At 56.9% G+C, this 22,144-nt stretch overlaps 1 protein-coding gene across 2 annotated transcripts; it reads right to left on the bottom strand.

Annotated features, from left to right (window-relative positions):
* Positions 1 to 165: 165 nt before the first annotated feature.
* st14a (ST14 transmembrane serine protease matriptase a) lies at positions 166 to 21,499 on the bottom strand. Of its 2 annotated transcripts, none has more exons than XM_069182671.1 (19): positions 20,418 to 21,499; positions 13,240 to 13,399; positions 12,704 to 12,834; positions 12,093 to 12,163; positions 11,316 to 11,488; positions 10,749 to 10,784; positions 10,429 to 10,663; positions 9,643 to 9,785; positions 9,456 to 9,553; positions 8,047 to 8,159; positions 7,374 to 7,507; positions 6,695 to 6,802; positions 6,063 to 6,170; positions 5,603 to 5,716; positions 5,391 to 5,513; positions 4,896 to 5,079; positions 3,609 to 3,880; positions 2,636 to 2,772; positions 166 to 2,415 (listed from the first exon to the last, which is right to left on the bottom strand). In XM_069182671.1, exons 1-19 carry the CDS (start codon positions 20,460 to 20,462, stop codon positions 2,254 to 2,256), a joined length of 2,547 nt encoding a protein of 848 aa, XP_069038772.1. In that variant the 5' UTR covers positions 20,463 to 21,499; the 3' UTR covers positions 166 to 2,253. The 2 variants fall into 2 exon arrangements, with proteins under 2 accessions (XP_069038772.1, XP_069038773.1); XM_069182672.1 differs by having other exon boundaries at positions 6,695 to 6,799; positions 20,418 to 21,497.
* Positions 21,500 to 22,144: the final 645 nt, after the last annotated feature.

The raw sequence follows: 22,144 nt of genomic DNA on the forward strand, positions 1-22,144 counted from the left end.
GTGGGCTGGATGGACTGGACGGCTCCTCTCGCCAGGAGCTGTTTGCTTGAATAATAAAACTCGACTCCGGGGGTGAAAGGCATGGCTCTGGGGCACACGCAGAGCGGAACTTAACTGCTGTTCCTCAAAAACCTCTGCAGCACCCGAACAAGAAAAAAACACGGATTTGTCATTCAGTTCATTTTTATTTTACAGATTAAAACAACACCGACAGCAGAGTCACAAAGATCTTTGGCAGCATTGTCTTTAACAAGGCACGAAGTGGGAATGCCAACTGTCCCCACAGTGGGACAGAGGAGGGATTCCGGGCGTTCACTCTGATCCCAGCACGGCCGTCCCGGTCCACGCCCTGTGCCGCTATAACAAAGACGACGACGGTTTGGATAATGACATCACGGTGAGGGTGTCACTGCAATAATGTCACTGTGATGATGTCACAGCCACGCCAGTGACAGTGACATCAGGTGCAGCACGCTCCTCGCCTGGAAAGCAGCCCCTGGGTTCGCATGCTTGGCCGAGACGTCGTCAGCACGGCACACGGCCGTCCCACTGCCCTGGAGCTTTTTAGTGGGGGACACAGCACCTGCTCCCCACAGCAATGGGACTGAGGCGGGGCAAAAATGCCACTGGGACAGGAGACCGCTTCAGGCTTTCCTGCACTAAGACTGGACGCATTTCAGATCCTAACACCCATCATAATAAGAAACACAGATTTACACATATCGCCATCTTAGTCCTAACCCATACAGGAGAGAGTAAATTCAGACACGCAGGGATAAAAGTAACAAACAATCTCTACTAATCTGACAGTTTTGTTTGAAAATGCAACATCTGTACACGCCCACGATAGTGTGCACGCACACACACAGTTTTACAGGCATCGGCACAGGTAGTCAGTTAGATCGGCTCCAAGCACAGTGGGAGTGTCTGTCCCTTTACACCCCCCCCACCCCGGTCCTGGAGACCCCCAGGCAAGCAGGTCACCACCTTCTAAAGACCTGGAAGAGCTTGGCCCTGATCAGGGATGATCGGCTACACTGCTTGGCGACTGTCTCCCTGTGCTCTTCCCTTGAGATCCTAGGGCTTCACTAGCAACACCCCGCGACCTGTTCACATCAGGCCCACTCCCACAACACCCACTCTCCCACTGTTTCTCGGCGGGAACGACTGCATCCTTCAGAAAGACGACCCACGGTCTTTTCCGAACCGCATCAGCCGAATCGCTTCAGTCGGGATTTCAACTGGGTTTCCTGCAGCCGGCCTCATCACTCCCTGCTCGTGCTGGGGAATGCTCGGCTGCATGAGTGCAGTTACGTGCTCCCAGACCCGAAGGTGCACACGAGCAGCGGAGATTAGCTGGAGAGCCTGATGATAAGAGCGATTAGATCCACTGCTCCGAAACCACGGAGGGAGGAAATAACCCGGACGACTCGCTTTCCTGGAAGAGCGACACTTGACACCTAAACGCCCCCCCCCCTGCAGATGGACTCCCGGGAGATCCCCACCTCTCTTCCCAAGAACCTCCCACGTCCCCCAAGGCGTCCAGCCTGTCAGAGCAGGGGTCTCGCCCCCCACGAGGGCCTGCTGGCACCTTCACTGCTCGAGGCGACCGTGAGCTCCCCCCTGCAGCGGTCCGGGCGGGACCGGCGCAAAAAAGAGAAGGAGAAGGAAAACCACTAAACACCCAACAATTTATTTGCCACTGTGGCACCGTTAATCTCCCATCGCCGCACGACTGCGAAACGTGCCAGCTCCGACGGATATTTACAACGCTGGAACACAAAAAAATTAAAAACAGCAAACGAACGGACAATTAAGAGAAATCCCTGGGGCAGGGCTCATCTGACACTTGGACCAGGGACCCCATCCCGAGCAGGAGGCCGGAGCTCAGGAGCCTCACCGAGGGGCGAGCGAGAGCACGAGAGCAGGTCAGTCCAGCGAGACCCCCGGCTCCGGGGCCGTTTCCTCTGTGCAGGCAGCTCGAGGACCAGGCCGGCTCGGGCCCCAGACGCCACGGCGCGGGGGCGCAGGGGGGTCCCCCGACAACACCGCTATACAAACTAATCACGAACACAGCACTGTGGTTAAAAAGGCCAAGCGGAAACACGAGATTTATTTACATCCTTTTAAATTCATAAGTGGTAGAGCTTCCCCTCACAACAACAAATAAAATAAAATAAAATAAAATAAAATGAAAACCAGTTTTAAAAAGTTCTTCACAGCCGGGCCCAGGCGCCCAGCGGTCCCGGCTCCTCACACGCCAGTGTGCTGCTTGATCCAGCCGCGGTACTGCGTGACCCGCGTGTACACGCCCGGCTTGTTCCGGCGGGCGCAGCCGTCGCCCCAGCTCACCACCCCCGCCAGGAACAGGCGCCCGTTGGTCTCCGCGCTGGACAGCGGGCCGCCCGAGTCCCCCTGAGCGGAGAGAGAGGAGGAGGTGAGAGGAGACACGGAGGCGGGGACAGACCGCAAGAGTGATGTACACTGCCCTAGGACAACAGCCTGGACACGGAGAGTGGACACCGCCAGACCTGGCCGTCCACAGGGGACATGCAGACAGACCGCGTCCGTCAGCCTGGTCAGACACTCGGCCTGTAGTTTTTAGGGCGCCCGTTGCGGGACGGGGCCCCCGTACCTGGCAGGCGTCGACTCCCCCACTCAGGACCCCCGCGCATATCATCCTGGAGGTGATCTGGCCCGACATCAGCTGGTCGCACACCGTGTCGTTGATGATCCGCACCTCCGCCTTCTGCAGCACCGAGGCCACGGTTCCTGTGGGGGCGGAGGGGACAGCACAGCGGTCAGCACAGCGGTCAGCGACACGGGGTCAGGTTGTTTGCCTCACAGACACACAGACAGCCCGGCTCTGGGAAGGGCTGCGGGGGACACTGTTCTGGGCCCCTCCAGCCCACGGGCTGCTGCTGCAGTTCTCCCGACACTCACAGTCCAGAGAGCAGTGCTGAAGGAAAACCCTTTTCCTGTTTCTTGTACCGATCTGAGCAGCTCAGCAGAGCAGAGTCTCTGTGCTCGCGGCCTCGCGGTTGTGGGTTCAGATCCCACTGAGACCTGAAGTTTGTTTTGCCAGCAGCTCTATCTCTGGCCGCCCACTGGAGCCCAGCAGTGTGAGCCTGCCCAGTACCTGGAGGGGAGACTCCTGGGAAAGCTGAGGCTGCAGCTGGGAGAGGGGGCGCTCACCCTGCGGTCTGTGTGGGTCCTAATGCCCCAGTACAGTGACGTGGAAACTATACTGTAAAAAGGCGCCGTCCTTCAGATGAGACGTAAAACCATTAAAAATCCTGGGGTGTTTCTCGAGAAGAGTAGGGGTGTTACCCCAGTGTCCTGGCCAAATGTCCCCCTGGCCTTTACCCATCATGGCCTCCTAATAACCCCCGTCTCTGAACTGGCCTCATCACTCTGCTCTCCTCCCCACTGAGAGCTGGTGTGTGGGGAGAGGACTGGAGCATCATCCAGGTGGGGGTACACACTGGTGGGGGTGGAGGGGATCCCCGTGACCTGTAAAGCGCTCTGAGTGGAGGGTCCAGAGAAGCGCTACAGAAGTGTAGGGAGCGATTATTATGAATTAGCCCAGCACCCCGTTAGACACTCACCTCCCTCGCGGGTGGCCCCCCAGCCCGTGATCCAGACGGTCTTGCCCGCGGGGAAGACGTACGAGGAGGTGGGCAGGCAGATGGGCTTGATCTCCTTGCTGAGCGTGACCGGGCTCTCCAGCTCCATGAGCGCGATGTCGTTGTCGTAGGTGAACGTGTTGTAGTAGGGGTGAGTGATGACGCGCTTGAGCTTCTTCGTCACCGTGGACGTGCCCGGCTTGCCCTGGGTGTGCAGCCCCAGGATGGCTTCCCAGGTCGAGGGCTGGGAGAACCTGGGGGGGGAAACAGGGGTCAGGGGTCATCGCCCAGGACTGCTGACATCTTCAGCTGAAGACTCCCGCTACAGAGGGACCTGCTCGCGGTACCTTGAGACCTGGATTTAAAAGCACAGGGGCGAGTCTGCAGCGCACGTCAGCCTGTGAATGAGCCACTCCTGCGAGAGGGTGTAACACGAGTGTGTAAAGAGCTGGAGCCGCTGGGAAAAGTGTGATGGAGAGCAATAAGCCAGGAAAAGCGAGTAAAAAACAGAGGGGTGAGCAGTGTGGAAAAGCAGTAAGTGCGAACGGTCCTACACTGAGCTCGCCTGGGAGGGCTGGGGCCTGTCAGACTGTCCTACTCGATGCTGTGATTGCCAGAGACACTGTGCTTATGAAGGCAGCTGCCCTGCTCAGCTGCATCACTGAGGCCTGACATCAGGCACACGGGGAGACCCAGCCCTGCTGCACATAAACTGGACCCACTGGAAATGTTTCCCTGGGGAACTCGAGCAGGAGGTACGGAGCCTAGTCTCCATGAAGGCACCGAGGGAAGACCTCAGAGGGATTAGTGCCTCCTGCTGGGAACCTCTGTTCATTAAGGTCCTCCTCGGATATGCAGCAAGATGTCAGCTGTCAGACTACGGCCAGGGGCTCAAGGAATGGCCTGCTATCTGAGACGCTGGGAAAGCAGTGGTAAATCACACTGACGGGGCTCATTTTAAGAAAACAGGCCAGGGATAAAACACCATTAAACTTCACACTCAAGAAGGCGGTCTTTGTAGACCTGTCAGGTGTATGAAGGGTGAATATTGTTTATTACGCCCTTGGTCTGGGAGTGACATTCCAGACCACTGCTTTCATGCTCTGGGGCGGAGGGCCGGAAGGATCGGGATGATGTTTTTCATGATCACAGAACAGTACGAGGGACCTGGTGACCAGTAAGTTACATTACGAGTTACATTCGGGTCATCTTAAAAATTCAACAGTGTGAACGGTCCTGGTGCTTGAGGAAGAGGTAAGGCGTCCTCACCTGATCTTGGGGTCGTCCTGGACGCAGTGGGCGGCGGTGACCAGCCAGCTGCTGGAGATGACCGAGGCTCCGCACACGTGGCCCATGCCCTTCACCTGCAGGCTGACCTGCCAGGGCCACTCGCCCTCCACGGAGTCCTGCCCCCCCACGATGCGGGAGGTCTTGTAGGGCCGCACTCCGCAGTCTGCACACAACCACAACGACACCGTCAAGGGAGCGCCACAGCCGCCTGACCGCCATTACCGCCGGGGGTCTGGTGTGAAGCCCCGCTGCTCCACAGCACCGGTCTGGGAGGTCCCGCTGCGCGTGTGCACCCTCAGCCGAAATATTCTCCACTGACCCCAGGGGTCTCGCTGGCTATTAAAACCGTATCTGTGGAATCTGCTGGACTCCAGCTCTGCTCCCGGGCAGCCCCAATCCTGGGAGCTCAGGGGGGCTACATACCGGGGTCCCCCCCCCACAGCGAGCGGCGGAGCAGGAGAGAACGGGCCTCACCGCAGTCCACCTCGTCCGAGCCGTCGGCGCAGTCCCTCTCCCCGTCGCATTCGGGGTTCAGCTTGGTGATGCACACCTTGTCCTTGCACAGGTAGGTGAACTCGGAGCACTGCACCTGCACACCTGGGGGAGCAGAGGCAGGGCGGTGAGGGGCACCCCGGTCCTGCCGCCGCCCCCCCCCCGAAACAGAGCGGTCGGAAACGCCCCCTTACTCGTGCCGCACTCCGACTCGTCGGTCCCGTCCCCGCAGTCGTCCGACCCGTCGCACTTCTTCTTCTCCGAGAGGCACTTCCCGTTCCGACACTTGATCTCCCCGGATTTGCACTCTGCGGGCGGAGAGGCCAGAGGGCAGTGAGCTCGCGCTGGGCTCTTCCCTGCTCCTCCTGCGTCTGATCCCCAGCCCTAGTGCTGCACCCCGTCTTCAGTCTCGGTCTCCCTGTACCCCCTCTTCCGCCATTCCTCCTGGGTCCCCCCTGAGCAGTCTCCCCCCGGGATCGGAGGTCCGCAGGTCTGTCTCTCTCTCTCCTCAGACGCTTCGCCAGCCCTGCTTACAGACGCGCTCCCTCCCGCCTCCCTGGCGCTGGGGGTGCAGGGAGCCACCTGCCTTGTTCATCCTTCTCAGGGCCCTGGAGGGCAGGTCACCACGCCCCGCGCGCTCTGCAGAAGGCTTACCACACGCGGCCTCGTCGCTGTTGTCCCCGCAGTCGTTGACCCCGTCGCACATCCAGAACTTGGGCTTGCACAGCGAGTTCTTACACTGGAGCTGGTCCTTCTCACAGGCTGGGCAGACACAGGGAGGAAGACAACGGCAGTGAGGAAGCATCAGGGACCGGCCCTGTCTCTGCTGAAACGCGCCTGTTACTGCAGGACTGACACCACTCACGAATCCCACCTGACTCTCAAGAGCTGAAAGCAAATGATAAAATAGCCCTTGAATAGCCGAAGAGCTGAGGTCAGGCAGCCGGGGATTAAGAACCGCAGCCCAAGCCGGACGACACTGGGGTGTCCAGGAGCAGTGCTCGGACACTGGACGCGCTGGACCCGTCCAGCAGAGCCTCTCCAGCTGTCTCTCCTGGTTTCTGATCCAGCCAGGCGCTAATTTAAATTTTCTCATTCGGGACGTTTTAAAATGAAATCGGAGCAGCAGGAAAGCGCAGGGGGGGTGCTGACCAGCTGACCTCGGGCTCCGTCAGCTGCACCCGCACCTCAGACGCCAACGCTTGCTCCGAGCCAGCTCCCTGACCGGCCGGCGGAGGGGCCGACTGCGCGCGTGCGCCAGGAGCGCGGAGCGAACCGGGACTCACTGCACTTGAGCTCGTCGCTGTTGTCCCCGCAGTCGTCCCAGCCGTCACACCGCAGGGCCTGGGCGACGCAGCGCGTGTTCCGGCACCGGAACTTCCCCGGGCAAGCTGCTGAGAGAGCGCAGGCGACGGGTCAGGACAGAGCCCGGCAGAGCCCGCGGGCAGCACCGGGGACTCACAGAGCTCGCACCGCAGGGACAATCAACACGACCTTCACAGCACAACCAAGAGGAGAGGGCGAGCGAAGACGAGAGGGGACGGAGAAGAGACACAGATTCCTGGCGAAGAGCAGGGCTCAATGGATTCCAGGGTGTCCGAAGGCTGCACCGATCTGCAGGCTTGGTGCTGTGAAATGGCCATGGTCTGGCCGGCCCTCCCCGACGCGGAGCTCAATTTCTCAGGCGCTGTTGTGCGTACCTGCATCGGGCCCCGAGTCATCTCCTCCAGAGGTCCCGACAAGGGCCAACAAGGGCACGGCGGCTTTTCTCTGAGCCTGCAAGGCTGGGAGGGCCACGCAGATGAGCCCAGCTGGACCTCGATGGGCCCCGGGAGAGATCAGCGTGACCGGTGGGAGCCGGCGGCAGGAGCAGAGCAGAGCTGCAGAGGCAGCCCTCAGCCATGCCCGCAGATGGGCTGGTAAGCGAGGCGCTTTGCAACTGGGGCAAGAGGTCAAGAGACTCACGGTCAGTGGGGTCGAAGGCCTCGTACTGCGCTGAGAAGCCCCTGTCCACAAAGGAGTTGTCGGAGAAGAATGTGACTTTCATGGTGTTGGACTGGCTGGACACCACTGTGTTGGGCAGTTTCTCTCCACAGAGCCTGGCTCACACACACACACGGAGAGAGAGAGGGAGACAGTGTCAGAGAGGACAGGCCATCACAACCACCCAGCGGTCAGGAGGCCCTCACGTCACCCACAACCAACCCAGTTTAACCAGTGCTGACCAAAGTGCTGCCATGAGACATGCGCATTACCTGTGGCCATAATATAGCAAGAATTTAACCAAGAACAACCATAACTTTCTCTAACCAGAGAGCATTAACAAAGAAAGAGAAAACATTAAAGACAGCCGTGAGAGGTGTGTGGTCAACAGCACTCCTCTCCCGGGAAGGGAAAACCAGAGTGGGGAACAGAGCGACAAGGAAGGGCCCAGGTGGGAAGCAGACGATAGTTATTCCCTCTAGACACCAGCGCCACCTTCAGGCCACCATGTGGAAAGTCAATCAACACCCCAGGAATGCTGGTTGGAGTGACCAGGGCCTACGGGCGCTAGTAGCTCACAGAGGAGCCTTCCCCCCCGCCTGTCCCCCCACCCTCGCGCCCCCCACCCCCGCAGTCTCGCGCCCCAGCTGCTCACTTCTCCTCGTTCACCAGCACGTAGTCTTTCAGGCATCTGCCAGACGCCATCGAGCCCGGCTCGGACAGCAGGAACTTCGAGAAGCGCACCTTGACGTACTTCTCAGTGGGGACCTGCGAGAGAGAGAGACGGGGCGTCAGGTCCCAGAGGGCCCCCAGGAGCCAGGAATAACAGCCTTGCGTCCTGAGAGGCTCAGAATGTCACTACAGAGGCTCTGGTAGAGAAACGTCCCAGTGTTTCTAAATTTAAACTACATACTTATTCATGTACTGTCTGTACAAGCAAAGCTGTGTTTAAATATAAATGTGATGATATCTAAATGTCTTAGAATGCATTTTGTGGTCATTTGTAATACTTGCTGAAAGACTGGGACCACTGTGGTGTGCACACCTGATTTACAGCTCAGAAAAACTTCCACAGCACTCTCTGCAGTTAGACCAGTAGCGGAAGTCACTTTTAACACAGTAAGGAGTTGCAAATCTCTCGTATCCTCCGGGAGAACGCACAGACAGAACGGGCTGAGCTGGAGAAAAACCATCCAAAACCAACCCATCGACTTTAACGGAGCCAGAGGGCAAACTTAACTTTCTGAGCTGGGCGGAGTGGTGGCTCTGTGGCTCAGGATCTGCGCCTGTGACTGGAAGGTTGCCGGTTCAAATCCCGCGGCCGGCAGAGGAATCCTACTCCGTTGGGCTCCTGAGCAAGGCCCTTAACCCCAACTGCTCCAGGGGCACTGTACAATAGCAGACCCTGCACTCTGACCCCCAGCTTCTCTCCCTGTCTGTGTGTCTGTGTCTCCATGGAGAAAAAAGCTGGTGTATGTGAAAAGACGAATTCCTAATGCAAGAAATTGTATAGGGCTAATAAAGAAACATTATATAACTCTCGTGGAGCCCGACTTCCAGCCTGGTCTAGAACCTGCTTCCGGGGGGGATTTCACCAGGTGAAAGAGGACTCGTTTCACTTGGAGAACCTGGGCTTTTAGTGGGCCTGGGGAAGCACCTGATGATGTGCCCATCACAGCCCCGCCCGGCCCCCCCTGCTCGCGGCCGGCCGACAAGCACCCTGTGGCAGCTCACGGCTCGGAGCAGGTGGACCGCGAGGCCTGCGCCAGACTGTCCAAGGAGAGTTTCTTTCACAAAAGAGCTCTTCCGCGCAACAAACCAAACCTTCTCTACCCGACCCAGCACCAATATCGCCGAGCCCCTTGGGGGACCAGACCCCCCGGCGAGACGTGACCCCCCGACCCCTCGCCCATGATCTCATCAGTCAACTGACTGACCAGGTGGCCCTGCCCACACGTGATGGAGGCCTGGAGGACCTGTGGCGGCCGGTCAGCTGACCCCAGGCCGCCGCTGGCCCGCCACAGCGGTGCTCCACCCCCCCCCGGCGGTCCCAGCTCCGCTCACCTGGATGTTCCAGGTGCAGGTGGTCTGCGGGGCGTAGTAGGACGGGAAGTTGGGCGACATGAAGCTGCCGCTGGTTCCTGTGAGCTGACCTCCGCACGCTGGGAGACACAATCGAGCCAGGGTTACTCGCGCGCGCAGAGGCGGGGCCGCGGCGGGGACGGGGCAGGAGGAGAGGACACGTGGCTACCTTGGCTGCTCTTGGGGACCTGCCTGAACTCCGCCTTGAAGCCCGGGAAGTTTCTCAAGCCGTTGGTGACCAGCGTGACGAGCATCACGTTCCCCGAGGTGGTGAAGCTCAGCGGGTCGTTGGGGGAGTAGCTGCCACACTTCCTGTCCAACCAGAAAACAGCACGGAGTTCGCTCGGTTTTTCCAGGCTAGGTTTCAGAGGTTCGAGCACAAGGCCAGAGGACAGGACAGTCACTAATACAGAAATCTGCCTGTTCTGAGAGCATCACGAGTTCTGTGACCCCACACCGGAAGAGCAGTGCTGACTGGAGGAGAGGCACGTCAATCACACACAGCCTGCAGGTCTGCAAGCACCTGCTTGGAGAGTCCTAGTTACGGACCCGGGCTCGAGCCTGCGATTCCTAGATCGAACAGGCGTTCTCGGAGTTCAGCTCAACCTCGGACACTTCTTAGAAAATAGACCAAAGTAGCACCATCGACCTCGTCGTGAATCTCTGTGAGCTGATGGGCAAAACCCCATCAGAGCTCCTGGCTGCAGGAGGAGAGGTCGACACTGGGAGCTGTGCCGAGCGGAGGGGATCTCCTGGGACTCTGCCACCCAGGACCGGAGTCGCACACCTTTCTTGCACAGACGGAGCTGCGCTGGCGCCAAACGGGCTCAGAGGGCCTGAAACAACCCATCGACAGGGACGGAGCCAGAGAGGAAAGGAGGGACCAGCAGGCAGGAGGAAGCCCGAGTTCTGGGGCGCAGTCAGACAGAAACCAGAGGGGGGCGCGGGCACTCACTCGGACATGGCGCGGCTCTCCAGGGGCACCAGCGAGTCGTACAGCTTGACGAAGTCGTTGCCGCAGTCGCTCTCCAGGTTGAAGGTGAGGAATTCCAGCGTGATGACGTTGCCCGGGTCGGCACGCAGCTGCCACTCGCAGTGGGTGTTGGGGGGGTAGGGGGAGTCCGGGAAGCCGGGGGACTGCAGGGTGTACGTCTGGCCAGGCCGGGAGTGCAGGCTGTACCGGCAGAGTGCTGGGGGAGGCGGAGAGAGAGCCCGTCAGGGCGGGGGCAGGGAAATCGAAGGAGCCTCGAAAGAGAGAAAAGCTGGTGGTCTTACTTCTGGTCGCGTCCCGCGCCATTCGAGGGTCCACGGCTGAAACACAGAACACGAGAGCAGCGTGAGCGATGGCCGAAACTCCCGCTCGGGCCGGGGGCTGAGCTTCACAGGGGTGGCGCCCGTGCGAGACGAAGCTCACGGAAATCTCACGTCTACCCGAGAACAGCGCGCACGTCTTTACACAAAGGCTTGCAGGGGTGCGGAACAAGCTACAGACCCATGTGGTTGAGGCTGACAACCTGTCTTTCAAAAATGGGAGGATGAGATCCTTGGGTAATCAGCTACTGTTTAATGGGCTAAATGAGCTGAGGAGCCTAATCATAATCATCACGGCTCATCGTGGCGGCTGTTCACTAGCAATCATCATGCAAATATGGTCAAATACTTCACAATAACAACCAGCTCGCATGAGAAACATGACTGAATCTGAAGGTTATCGGATACAGAATAATACAGAATTCCTCTAATTCCTATGAGCACAGTACTCAGGATGTTCGACTCCATTCTGGAACACTTATTCGATGCGTTAGCGGTTAACAGCTCTGTGCCAGAAGCGGTCCCACACACCTCCAGAAGTCATGCTGTCCACCGTCAGGGAGCTGACCCGTCGGCGGGCACCCGAGCCGCGCTGCAGTTTTGCCACCACCGTCTCCATGCTGCCCACGGCCCTGTCCACTGCTTCCACCTGCTCGGCGGGCACGCTGAACTCCGACAGGTAGTAGGCGATGACGCTGCCCTCGCTGGAGACCGGGAGACAGGGCTGTGTTCACAGAGCCTTTCATTCCGAAAGAGGAAACCTACAACTGCTCTCTCTCTCTCCGTCCGCCCTCCGGCAATCCGAGACAGGAGCCGAGCGCCTCTCCCTGTCCGAGATTGCTCGGCCAGTGCCTGGATATCGAAGTCCAACACCTCTCTCTTTCTTCCGTTTTGTTTTTTTTACTTTGCACGTGTGGTGTAGGTTATGCAGACAACAGATACTGACTTCTGCTTCAAAATGTCTTGACTGCTCACTTCAAAGCTGTGCAAGAGTCTGCACACTTCTTGAAGAGCAAGCAGGCCAATGTATCTGTTTAGAAACAGGAATATAAATACGTCTGTTTTCAGCATGCTTAGAACCTGCAGAAGACAGGTCCGTCCCGACAGAGCAATGCTGTCAGTGTGAGCTGCACGGATGAACGCCTCACTGCTCCTGCCTCGCAGCGCAAAAGAAACACTCCCGTGCAGATACAGACACGCACACGCACACGCACACGCACACGCACACGCACACGCACACGCACACGCACACGCACACGCACACGCACACGCACACGCACACGCACACGCACACGCACACGCACACACCTGAAGGCTTCGACTGTGGATGCCACGTGGTGCTTCGACAGCTCGGGGGTTTTGGAGTAGATGAGCCTCAGCTGCAGGGAGAGGAAAGATTCATTAATGAAAGATTAAAGATTAATCCGAACAGCCCGGATGTAGAGGGCCGGTGTCATCTTGTCTGACAGAATCTGGAGGCACTGGCTTATTTACTGAGACCCACAAAACCTGCTGGAACTGGGGGATCCCCGGAAAGAGGTGGTCGTCCCGCTGGGGTGGGGCCCCAAAACCTTCCTTGGGAGGGAGAGCAGGTCCCCAGCTGGCAAAGCACTTGGGGCGCGAGATCAGCACAGTCGGAGGCAAGATGGCCGCCTTGAAGACAGTGCAAATCGGAGAACTGCCCTTTGCCCAACAACAGCATCCGATATTCCCAAAACTGTGGAAGCCACTGGGCAACCAGAAATCCCACCTGTGGTGGGGGTCTGGAAGGGGTTCGGGGGTCTGGAAGAAGCCGATGCCCTGACAGGATGGATGAGACCCCTGGATCAGTCAGCTAGTACCTACGAAGCAGGCTGGACAGGCCGAATCGCCCTCTCGCCAGGGACCGGCCTGCTGCTGCAGGGGTGGAGCTCACTCACCTCCTCCACAACCTTGTCCGCCAGCTCCATGAACTCCGTGCTGTTCGGGTTCTCGTAGGCGTCGATAAAAACCTGATTCGTGATGCGCAGTGACCCGCTGTACATCTTCCAGACAATCACTTCCTTCCGAACTGGACAATTGGAGAGAGTCAAGGATTTTATATGCACGTATTACATCCACTGGCCAAAATATTAGGACCCACATACCATCACTCTCTTCAGCACCTAAACCGAAAGCCAGCTCCTTCATTTGGTGAGGGTTTCTAATATCGTGGCCAGCGACTGTACGTTTTAACTACTCTTTGGGTGAGAGGTGGGAGGAGAGATGGATGAAGAGCAGGAGGAGATCAGGCAGACAGGAGGAGAGATGAAGAGGAGGAGATCAGGCAGACAGGAGGAGAGATGAAGAGGTGGAGATCAGGCAGACAGGAGGAGAGATAGAGGAGGAGCAGGAGGAGATCAGCCAGACAGAAGGGGAGATGAAGAGGAGGATCAGGGAGCAGGGATGAAGAGGAAGCACACAGATGAAGACTCACAGTGGAAGTGCCAGACCAGCAGGCCAGTCATGAGCGCGACAACAGCTGCAAAGACAACGATGGCTGCCATCGCCATCTTCCTCCCCGGCCCCCTCCTCTTCTCCACCTTCTTGGCGTCCGCGGCCGGGAGGAACTGCAGCGAGGTGTCCCAGTCGCGGTCCTGCGGGGGACGGAGAGAGAGAATCAGCGCCTGTCCCCCCGGAGGGCTTCTCCAGGCCCGCTGCGGTCCCGCCGAAAAAACATTTCCGCGTTTATAGTTCCAAACACAGGAACGGGCTCCCTGAGATTTAAATGAGGTTATTCCGCTACAGATTCCCCCTGGCTGGCAGGGGCTACTGAGGAACGGGTGCGAACGGACAGACAGGACGGGCAGGTAGCTCGTTAGATGTTCAGAACTACCGGCCAGGTCTGCAGAACAGCGGCCATCTCACAGCTGGGGTACCCCTCCTCCTCGTGTGACCCCAGGAGCCCTCAATCACATGAACTGCAGCTGCATCATTGCTCGCCTGAGACCCTGAAGGTAAGGACTGAAGAGACTCAGCTCCTTTCACCTGCCTCCGAGCGGACCAGTGGAGCCCTTCCCCAGAGCCCAGCGCAGTGTTCGCCAGCAGCTCACCCCTGGAGCAGCCTGACACTCCAGCTGAACCCTGACACACACCTGCAGCCTGCGGGCCGCTGCCCGGGTGAGAACAGAGACCAGACCCTTAACTAGAGGAAACCCTGTGACTGATAAGGCGGCAGAGAGGGTGACAGATCACATATATATTCAAAGACAACAAAGGTGGTGATAAGAAGGCCAAGAACGCACAAAACAACTTTTTATGTGCATTTAATACAAACACCAAACCCTCGAACACAATTCATTATCTTTCAGACACATTAAGCTTGCGACACTGCAAGTCAAGAGTGATTCTCCTGTGGTCACTGGTGCACTTAAAGGATGGACTGTTGGCAATCCAATAAGGGCAGCATAACATTTACATTTCTTCACGTGTGAAACTCCATGCTTGTTCTGGAGTTGATGCTTTTGTCCTTGATGCTCATTATAACAAGCTGTAGGGCTACCTTTTTATTGGCTAGACTAAGAGATATTTAGCTGTGTGTTTTCCTTACCGTAGCATAATTTCTCCTCTATAAAGCAAAGAAAATCTAACATACCACATGAGAGCTTCATTGTCTCAATCGGTACAGTGTTGTTTCAGGAATTTCCACATTTTAGTGTAGAAGTAGGAGGATTAGCAAGCACTGTAAAAGGAAGTACGTGTCTATTTGCAGGGGTGTGGGACCCAGCCATGTGCTTATTGTTCAGAAACAGCTGGATGAGATCCCAGGATCAATTAACTACCAGCTCCAGTTGTATGCAAACGTCGGGGCCCCCCTGGTCAAAGTGCATGTTTCACTGAATCTGTAGGAAGTTATTGTAAAGACGTTAACACAACCTCTTCAGGGTACACACACTTAACCATGACATATTTACATTTAAATACGTTCATTTAAAGTTGAGCTAATTTGGGTCTGCGTCAGCTCTGGGAAAACAGAAGACTGAGACAAAAGAAGGGGTGTTAAGGAAAAAGAAAGAAATTAGGGAGGGTGACAAGATCATAGAGAGTACGATCCTGGAATCAGATATCTGCTCACTACCCCAGCGGGCCGGAACGCCCCCCCTCCTGCTCGAAACCCTTTGTTGCTCAAGAGCAGAGATCAGGGAGGGAGCTGGAGGGCCGACGTGACGAGAGAGAGACAGACGCGCAAGCATGCAGCCCGACCAGTTTCCCAAACGAAAGTACAAACAGCAGGCAGCCGGCTGGGCTCGTGTGTTAACACACCGGCACGCCCTCCGCCCTGTTCGACACTGCCTCCCTGCACAGAGGAGCACCTGGGCTCCGCGGCCTGCAGCAGCACTGTCGACACGGCCTGGTCTTCGCTCCCAGGGGCTCGAACACAGACGCCCGCCAGGTGTACGACGTACCGAAAGCCATTTCTGTGCTGCGTGATTGAGGGGGACGCCAGTGTAACTTAATCTACAGAATACATAACAACACACAATAAATACCAAATCTTTACAACTGGATATACAGTATATGGTTGGCCACGGTTTTTACGGATATTTTTAATCTTTTGCTTTTACAATCTTCCGATCCCGTGTGTTTTAACAAAACTACCATTATTCTAGCGCCAAAGAAAAATACTGCGACCTGTTTTACTGATTACAGACTGATTTCGTTACATCCACCATAACGAAATGCTTTGAAAGACTGGTGTTGGGGCTCATTAACACAATGGTGCCTGAGTGCTTAGACCCCCTGCAGTTTGCATACCAGCGTAACAGGTCCACTGACGACGCTACTTCCCAGCCTCTTCACACTGCCCTGGCTCATTGGGATGGTAAAGACACACACATCAGAATGCTATTCATTCATTACAGCTGCGCATTTAACACAAGAGTTCCTTTCAGACCGGTCAGGAAGATGAATGACCTGGGCTTCAGCACCTCTCTGTGCAGGTGGATTGTGGATTTCCTGACTGGCAGACCATCAGCACAGCTCCCCCCCAGGGCTGTGCGCTTGGCCCCCAGCTGTTCTCCTTGTTTACCCACGATTGTGTGGCCACACACAGCTCCAACTCCATCTACAAATATGCCGATGACACTACCATCATTGGCGGAACCACTGCTAATGATGAGACAGCCTGCAGGGCTGAGGGCAGGAACCTGGTGGAGTGGTGACAATAACCTCTCCCTCAATGTCTGCAAGACCAAACAGCTGGTCATTGATTTTAGAGAGCAAGGTGAGCACCACACCCCTCTTCACATCAATGGGGTGGCTGTAGAGACAGTTAGCAGCTTCGGGTGCCTGGGTACGCTCACTACTAGTGATTGAACGTGGTCCCAGCATGTAACTGGAGCTACACAGAAAGCACAACAGCGCCTTTACTTCCTCAGACAGCTGAACACATTTGGTCTGTCTTCAGCGGTCCTCACCACATGCGACAGGTGCGCTGTGGAGAGTGGCTCAGGTGTGGGAGGACAGTGGGGTTCGGCAGCAGCTCGCTGTCTGACCGGAAGGCGTTACAGGGGGTGATCAGGCCAGCCCAGCCCATCATTGGGGTACAGCTCCCCTCTATTTCAGACATTTTTACAACTCGCAGCCTCAGGAAGGCTGGAAGTATTGCGAAGGATACCCATCATCCTGGTTTCTCACTTCCCTCTGTCTTTGAATTGGAGCATACATGCAAATAAGCATTTCATTGCACTTGTGCAGATGACAAAGTGAACTATTGCTTCACCAACACCACTTCAAGTTCCAGAAGACAACTCCAGAGCAAGAGCAGGCCGGGCCCATCCACAAGCCAGGACAGATACAGCCACATTAAAGCTCAGAGGAAGCAATATGAACAGGGCTACAACTACTGTTCCCACTGACAATGCTGAGCACTGTTGTATTAATGAGAAACACACCAAGGAAGAGGAATTACCTGGGGTGACTATGAGCCCTGAGCATGAGCATTTCCATTAAGCCTTCAGTAATACTCAAGGCCTTCCACAGTACCACACATATTTGGTCAATCTGTACTACAGCAAAAGCAGAGCTTTCTGCTTACCAGAGTAGCATTGTGAGGGCACCGAGAGCTTCCAGCTGCATATGATGGGTGTTTTGATTGTGAAGCTTGTTTTATTCTGTGTCTAGAAAAGACCTTTATCAAGGTCTGTCAGGGAGTGGAGGATATTTACCCATTTGAGGAAAATAAGCCGCCACCTTGAAGAGTAGTAAAGAAACTTCATCTCCCACAATGCAACGCGTGCGCAACACAACATCCGCATGTCTATAGGCTGCTATGCCAGTGGGAAGCGACACTCTTGTGTTGCAGACTGTGGCAAGCCCTCGGGCTATTGCTTTGAGCGTGTCCGCGCAGGTCTGAAGAATCCACACAGCCTTTCCCTCCGAGATCACCGCCACGCCCCCCGACTCTAGTATACCCCGGCGTGTAGCTCGTCTTCAACAACAGGAGGAAATCTACTTCGAACCAGGACAGACTGGGCCAATCTGGAACGCCCACACTGCGTGTACCTGCATGTGTCTGCTCGAACATGGCCGAGGAAGGATCATCAGAAGCAATCAAACCTGCTCCACTCAGCTCCTCCAGGCAACTCCACGATTTTAAAGGATCTCGGGGCACCTGCTTCAGCAACGACAACGACGGCCAGCTTGTTCCAGCGCTCCCTTTCCAGGACCGAAGAGATTTAGTCACCGTCACGAGCCGCGACGACTCTGGTCAGTGTGCCACGGGCTCCTTTCAGGGCAGAACGATTCCTTCATTGCAAAGGGGCGGCCAAAACTGGGAAACATCAGGAGAAGGCTGCCAGCCTGGGCCTGGTCAGTACAGGGCGGGGAGACCCCTGAGAGACACCACTGGTGTTGTCAGACCAGCAGGTGGCGATCTGTCCTCTAGACCTGGTTTTTCAAACCTTGGGACAATATGCTGTAGGAGAGCCACCGCCTTTGAAATTTTAAAAGGAGACATTAAACCAAGATCCTGACTCTATTTGGTCCTTAGAGGTCTCCTGGCACCGATCGTATTAGCAGGTGTGTCCAGACTAGTGTCCTGACTTATTTCCATTCTGGACCCGAATTGTCTGGCCTCTTAATCCGACTGGCGAGTGGTTTCTGGCTCCTGACCCGGTCCAGAGCAGGGTACAGATGGTTCACATCTCCCGGCCGGGCCTCCAGGGCCCCCGCCCCGGAGCGAGAGACTGGCGGAACGGCACCGTCCGTTTCACAGACCAGGCCCAGCAAGCGCACGGATTACATCCGGGCGGAGAGGATCCAGATCACCGCGTCACCGGGACCGCCGGTCTCCAGAGAGTCCCGGGAGAGGAGCACAAGCTTCCCCCTCTCCCCAACCCCGGGCCGCAGGAACGCCTCTGCAGTCGCGGTGCCTGAGAAAGGTCCTCCCCCATCAGAACCACAGCGTCCCAGTTCCAGCCGGCCACAGCTCTGTGGAGTTCCAGCTGTCCGATCCGATCCTGGCAGGTGTGAGAATTCCGGGATCAGATTCATTCCTTTGGGGAAGGATGTCTAAACCCTGAGCAGATTTGCGGTGCAGCAGAAAAGTGCATCTTGGTTTCTGGGCAGCCAGGTCGGTCTGTGTCCAGTCTGGGAGGATCTTATTAATCCCAAAAATATCATTCCCACGTGTACAGTGCCAGTGAGAAAGCTCTGCCTCGGCATCTACTGGCTCTGCACCCAAGAGCCTCTCAGTGTCGGCGTCCGCCGGCGTGGCACAGACGCCCAGTCCCAGTCACGCTGCGGCCCCCTGGCAGCCTCCCAGCCCTGCCCCGGGCAGCACCACAACCCCACCCCGTCTTCATGCCCCCCTTCCTGCCCTGCTGAAACAGCCTGCCGGAGAGGCGAACGGCTTCCTTCCCGAGGCAGAGGGAGGGAGAACCGGTCCGGCAAGATCTCGCTGGCAGAGCTGCCAGGCCTGTGCTGCAGACTGACAGGACGGCGCGGAGCTGCTGCGGGGCTCAGGGCCTCCGGCGCCCGGTCCGGGTCCCCGAGAGGCACGGGTCCAGCTCACCGGGCTGGAGAAAGGAGGAGACCCGCCCTGGGTCCACGGTGCCGAGGAGAGATCCGTGAAGCCCTTCGGTGTGCCCAGCTTCACACCTGGAAGGTCACTCGTGAAAGTGGCAGTCAAAGACCAGGACGACCCGATGAAACACGCGGCGCAAGGACACGGGGTCTGGAGTGTGCAGTCAGCGGGCACGAGGGGATACGTCCAGACTGCTCACGTAAAAACCCCGGGCAGTGAGGACCTCTGGGTGAAAACGTCAGCCCACTGTTTCAGGAGGGACAGCCGGTAGGACAAAACAGGCCACACGGAGAAATGGGGTTCACACCCCTTCTTTCAAACCCTACATGTACCTTTACCCTCCTGCCCCCGTTTTCACCCGACCGTGACCCCCAAAACAAACATTGGGGACAGGAACTCTAGACCCGCTGCACCTATGGCAGGCAAGTGAGGCTGCGAGAGATTCCCCTCGGCCCCCCCCAGTCACGGGCCCAGCCCTGGCTGGTGTGAAACACCCTCTCACAGCCGGGGAGGGTCCAGGTTAATGATTTATCATTTTACAGAATGAGAACCGAACTGAGGGAAACAACAGCTTTAAAGCGCTCCGCCTTCACGAGAATAACAGCCCTGCAGACCCTGAGCTGAAATCAAGGAGCCCGAGAGCTGTGCCAACAAGGCGTCATGAACAGGGACTTGACGGCTCAGACACAGTGACATCTCAGGTCTTCACGGCCCAGAGTGGATAACCCTACAGTACAGGCCTTGTCTGAAAAACGCAGCCTGTGAAAGGCCATCAAAACTGGACTTTAACCTTACTAATACACTCTAGCATTGAGTGGATCCATTCCAGGGCAGGCACACACACACAAGCCAGGGCCAGTTTTCCCAAAGGTCCATGACACCCACCAGCATGTCTCCGGGCAGTGGGAGGACACCCACAGGGAGAACATGCAGACTCCACACAGACAGCAGCCCCGGAGCTGAACCCAGGGCCCCAGCAGTCCTGACCCCTGGGCCACCCTCTCCGTTTCCGGGCTCCACTACAGGAAACGCCGTCTTGGGGGCTCTCCCCAGAGAGCTCGACCCTCTCCTGGGGTGCCTTACCCTCTCCTCGGAAAGCCCCACGGCCGCGCTCTCTCTGCTGGCCTCCGCGAGAGCTGCGACCAACCCCCGCCTCCCGCTGGGCGAGAACAACACACCCCTTGTCCTGCGGAGGTACATTACATGTCGGAGGACAATGCTCAGTGGGCCCTAGTATGGCATTACTGTAAACTAATACTTAACCATCAGTTCAGCGCGATAATACCCTGCCGGGTGCGACTGCGAGTGCTTAACTCAAGTCACAGTGTAGGACCTGTTGGACAGCAGGCAGCCTGCCGTGTCAGAACAGCGGTACAGTACACACGTCAGTCTGGACACCGATACTGCGGGGCTACAGAAACAGGAACTAGTCTTCAGAGGAGCGGACACTCTGCGCGTAGAGAAACCAGCGGGCAGCAGGGCGCGGGGTCGCGGCTCGCCGGCGAGGACGGGTCACGAACCCCGGGCGGGTTCCGAAGCCGAGAGAAACCGCAACCGATGGCAAACCGACAGGAAGTTCATCATCTTACCCCCGACTTCGGGTTGTAGCGCATCCCGGAGTCCAGAGGGTCCATCGCCTTTCGGGTAAAGCCGCTCGGCGGAGATCAATCACAACACCTTTGGCTCCTTTCCTCCTTTGCTGCCTCCGAGAAAATGTCGATCTTCGCTCTTTCCCCGCTCCCTCCTGCTGCGAGCGGCCCGGCGAGCCCTTGGTTCCGGGCGGGAGAGCTGGTGGGACCGACTCTCCGTAGGGACCCCCGACCTCCGCGGCGCGGACCGGCGGGGAGGGGGGGAGGGATGGCGCAGGCCTAGGGAGGGGTCCCCTTCCAGACACCAGACACCCCAGCAGAAAGGACTCCCCTCGTGTGGCGTGCGTGGGGCTTTAACGTGGGGCGCCCGAGCTCCACAAACAGACAAAAATGAAAAGAAAAACCAGCGAGTAAGACGCGAAGGTGCGATAGTCCGAGGATTAAAAACACTGCAGGTCCGAGGAGAGTCGTCGCCTAGTGCGGTGTAGGAGCGCGCAGTCTTCCGCCCTGGGCTCAGGTTACTGCAGGTGTCTCCGCCTCTCTCAGCAATCATGAACCTGCAGCTTCCTGCGAGCAGGTGAGGCGGCGGGGCACAGAGAAAGCGGAAGGGGTGGTACTGAAGTTGCAGCGACCCTCCTGTCGCACGGATAAGATGACGCACAACACCAAGCACAACACAAACAAGGCACAAACACCTTGGGCGCCGCGTATCTGGGCCTGTGATTTCCTTGGATTCACAGCGCCGTCTGCTCGGAGGCGCTCATTTTATTTCGGCCGGGCTTTTCTGCAGCTTTCCGCCGCCTGATAAGGCCAACCGCGGCGCGATGGACTGCTGTCTCACAGGGCTTTCGGCCGAGTCTCTGCGTGAATACGGGGACGTTGTGACACCTGTTCTCGTAAAGGGGTGTGAAGAGATTTCAAAATCAAGTTCCTGAAACAAAGTTCGCGTCCTGCGAGAGCGCAAGTTTCCTTGTTCTCCGGAGTCGGGGCTCGGCCGGGGGGAGAGTCCGTCCCGCAAGTCCGCCTGTTCCTGGCTGCAGAAGCAGGCCCGGGCGAGGCTGGAGATGGGGCTGCAGTGTTTGAGGTCATCCCTAGTATGGCGAAACAGCAGACACGTCCTGCGAAAAAAGAAAGAGCGTATTTTGTCATTCCTGGTTTAATAAAAGTATTTGATCAAGCGTGCATCTGTTAGAAGCTAATGGAGAAGTAAATTTGTGACTGTGTTAAGAAATTTGACATGGAGTGGCACCCAAAGCAATTAAAGAAATGATTGACGCAATTCCACCTGCTCTACCGGCTTTGGTAATCTTCCACAGATCAACATTGGTCCTTACAACATTTAGATAAAGAGCGCAATAACACAAATATCCGCTGAGAGGTTCTTCCCAGACATCAAGGAGAAAATCGTTTTTAATGATGTAGACGAGGACTCTCTTCTCTGCTAGAACGGAATGGATCACTCTCCCCACGACACCAAAAACCAAAGACGTTCATTCACAATACCGAATGACAGATGTCCCTCCCGAGAGCTGCTGAGCTGAGAGAACGGCCACACCATGAGTGCAACACCCGTACCTCGGCCAATCAGATACCGAAACGACGGGACACATGGTGTGACCTTGGCGAAATCACAGTAATACTCGTGTACATCTCACACGCAGGAATCCTGTCCTGGGTGTTCCGAATGCAGACTTCCAAAGAAGTTCGTATAATGGCAAATGTCATTC

Source organism: Lepisosteus oculatus, chromosome 23 (assembly GCF_040954835.1).
Source record: "Lepisosteus oculatus isolate fLepOcu1 chromosome 23, fLepOcu1.hap2, whole genome shotgun sequence".
Classification (NCBI taxonomy): domain Eukaryota; kingdom Metazoa; phylum Chordata; class Actinopteri; order Semionotiformes; family Lepisosteidae; genus Lepisosteus; species Lepisosteus oculatus.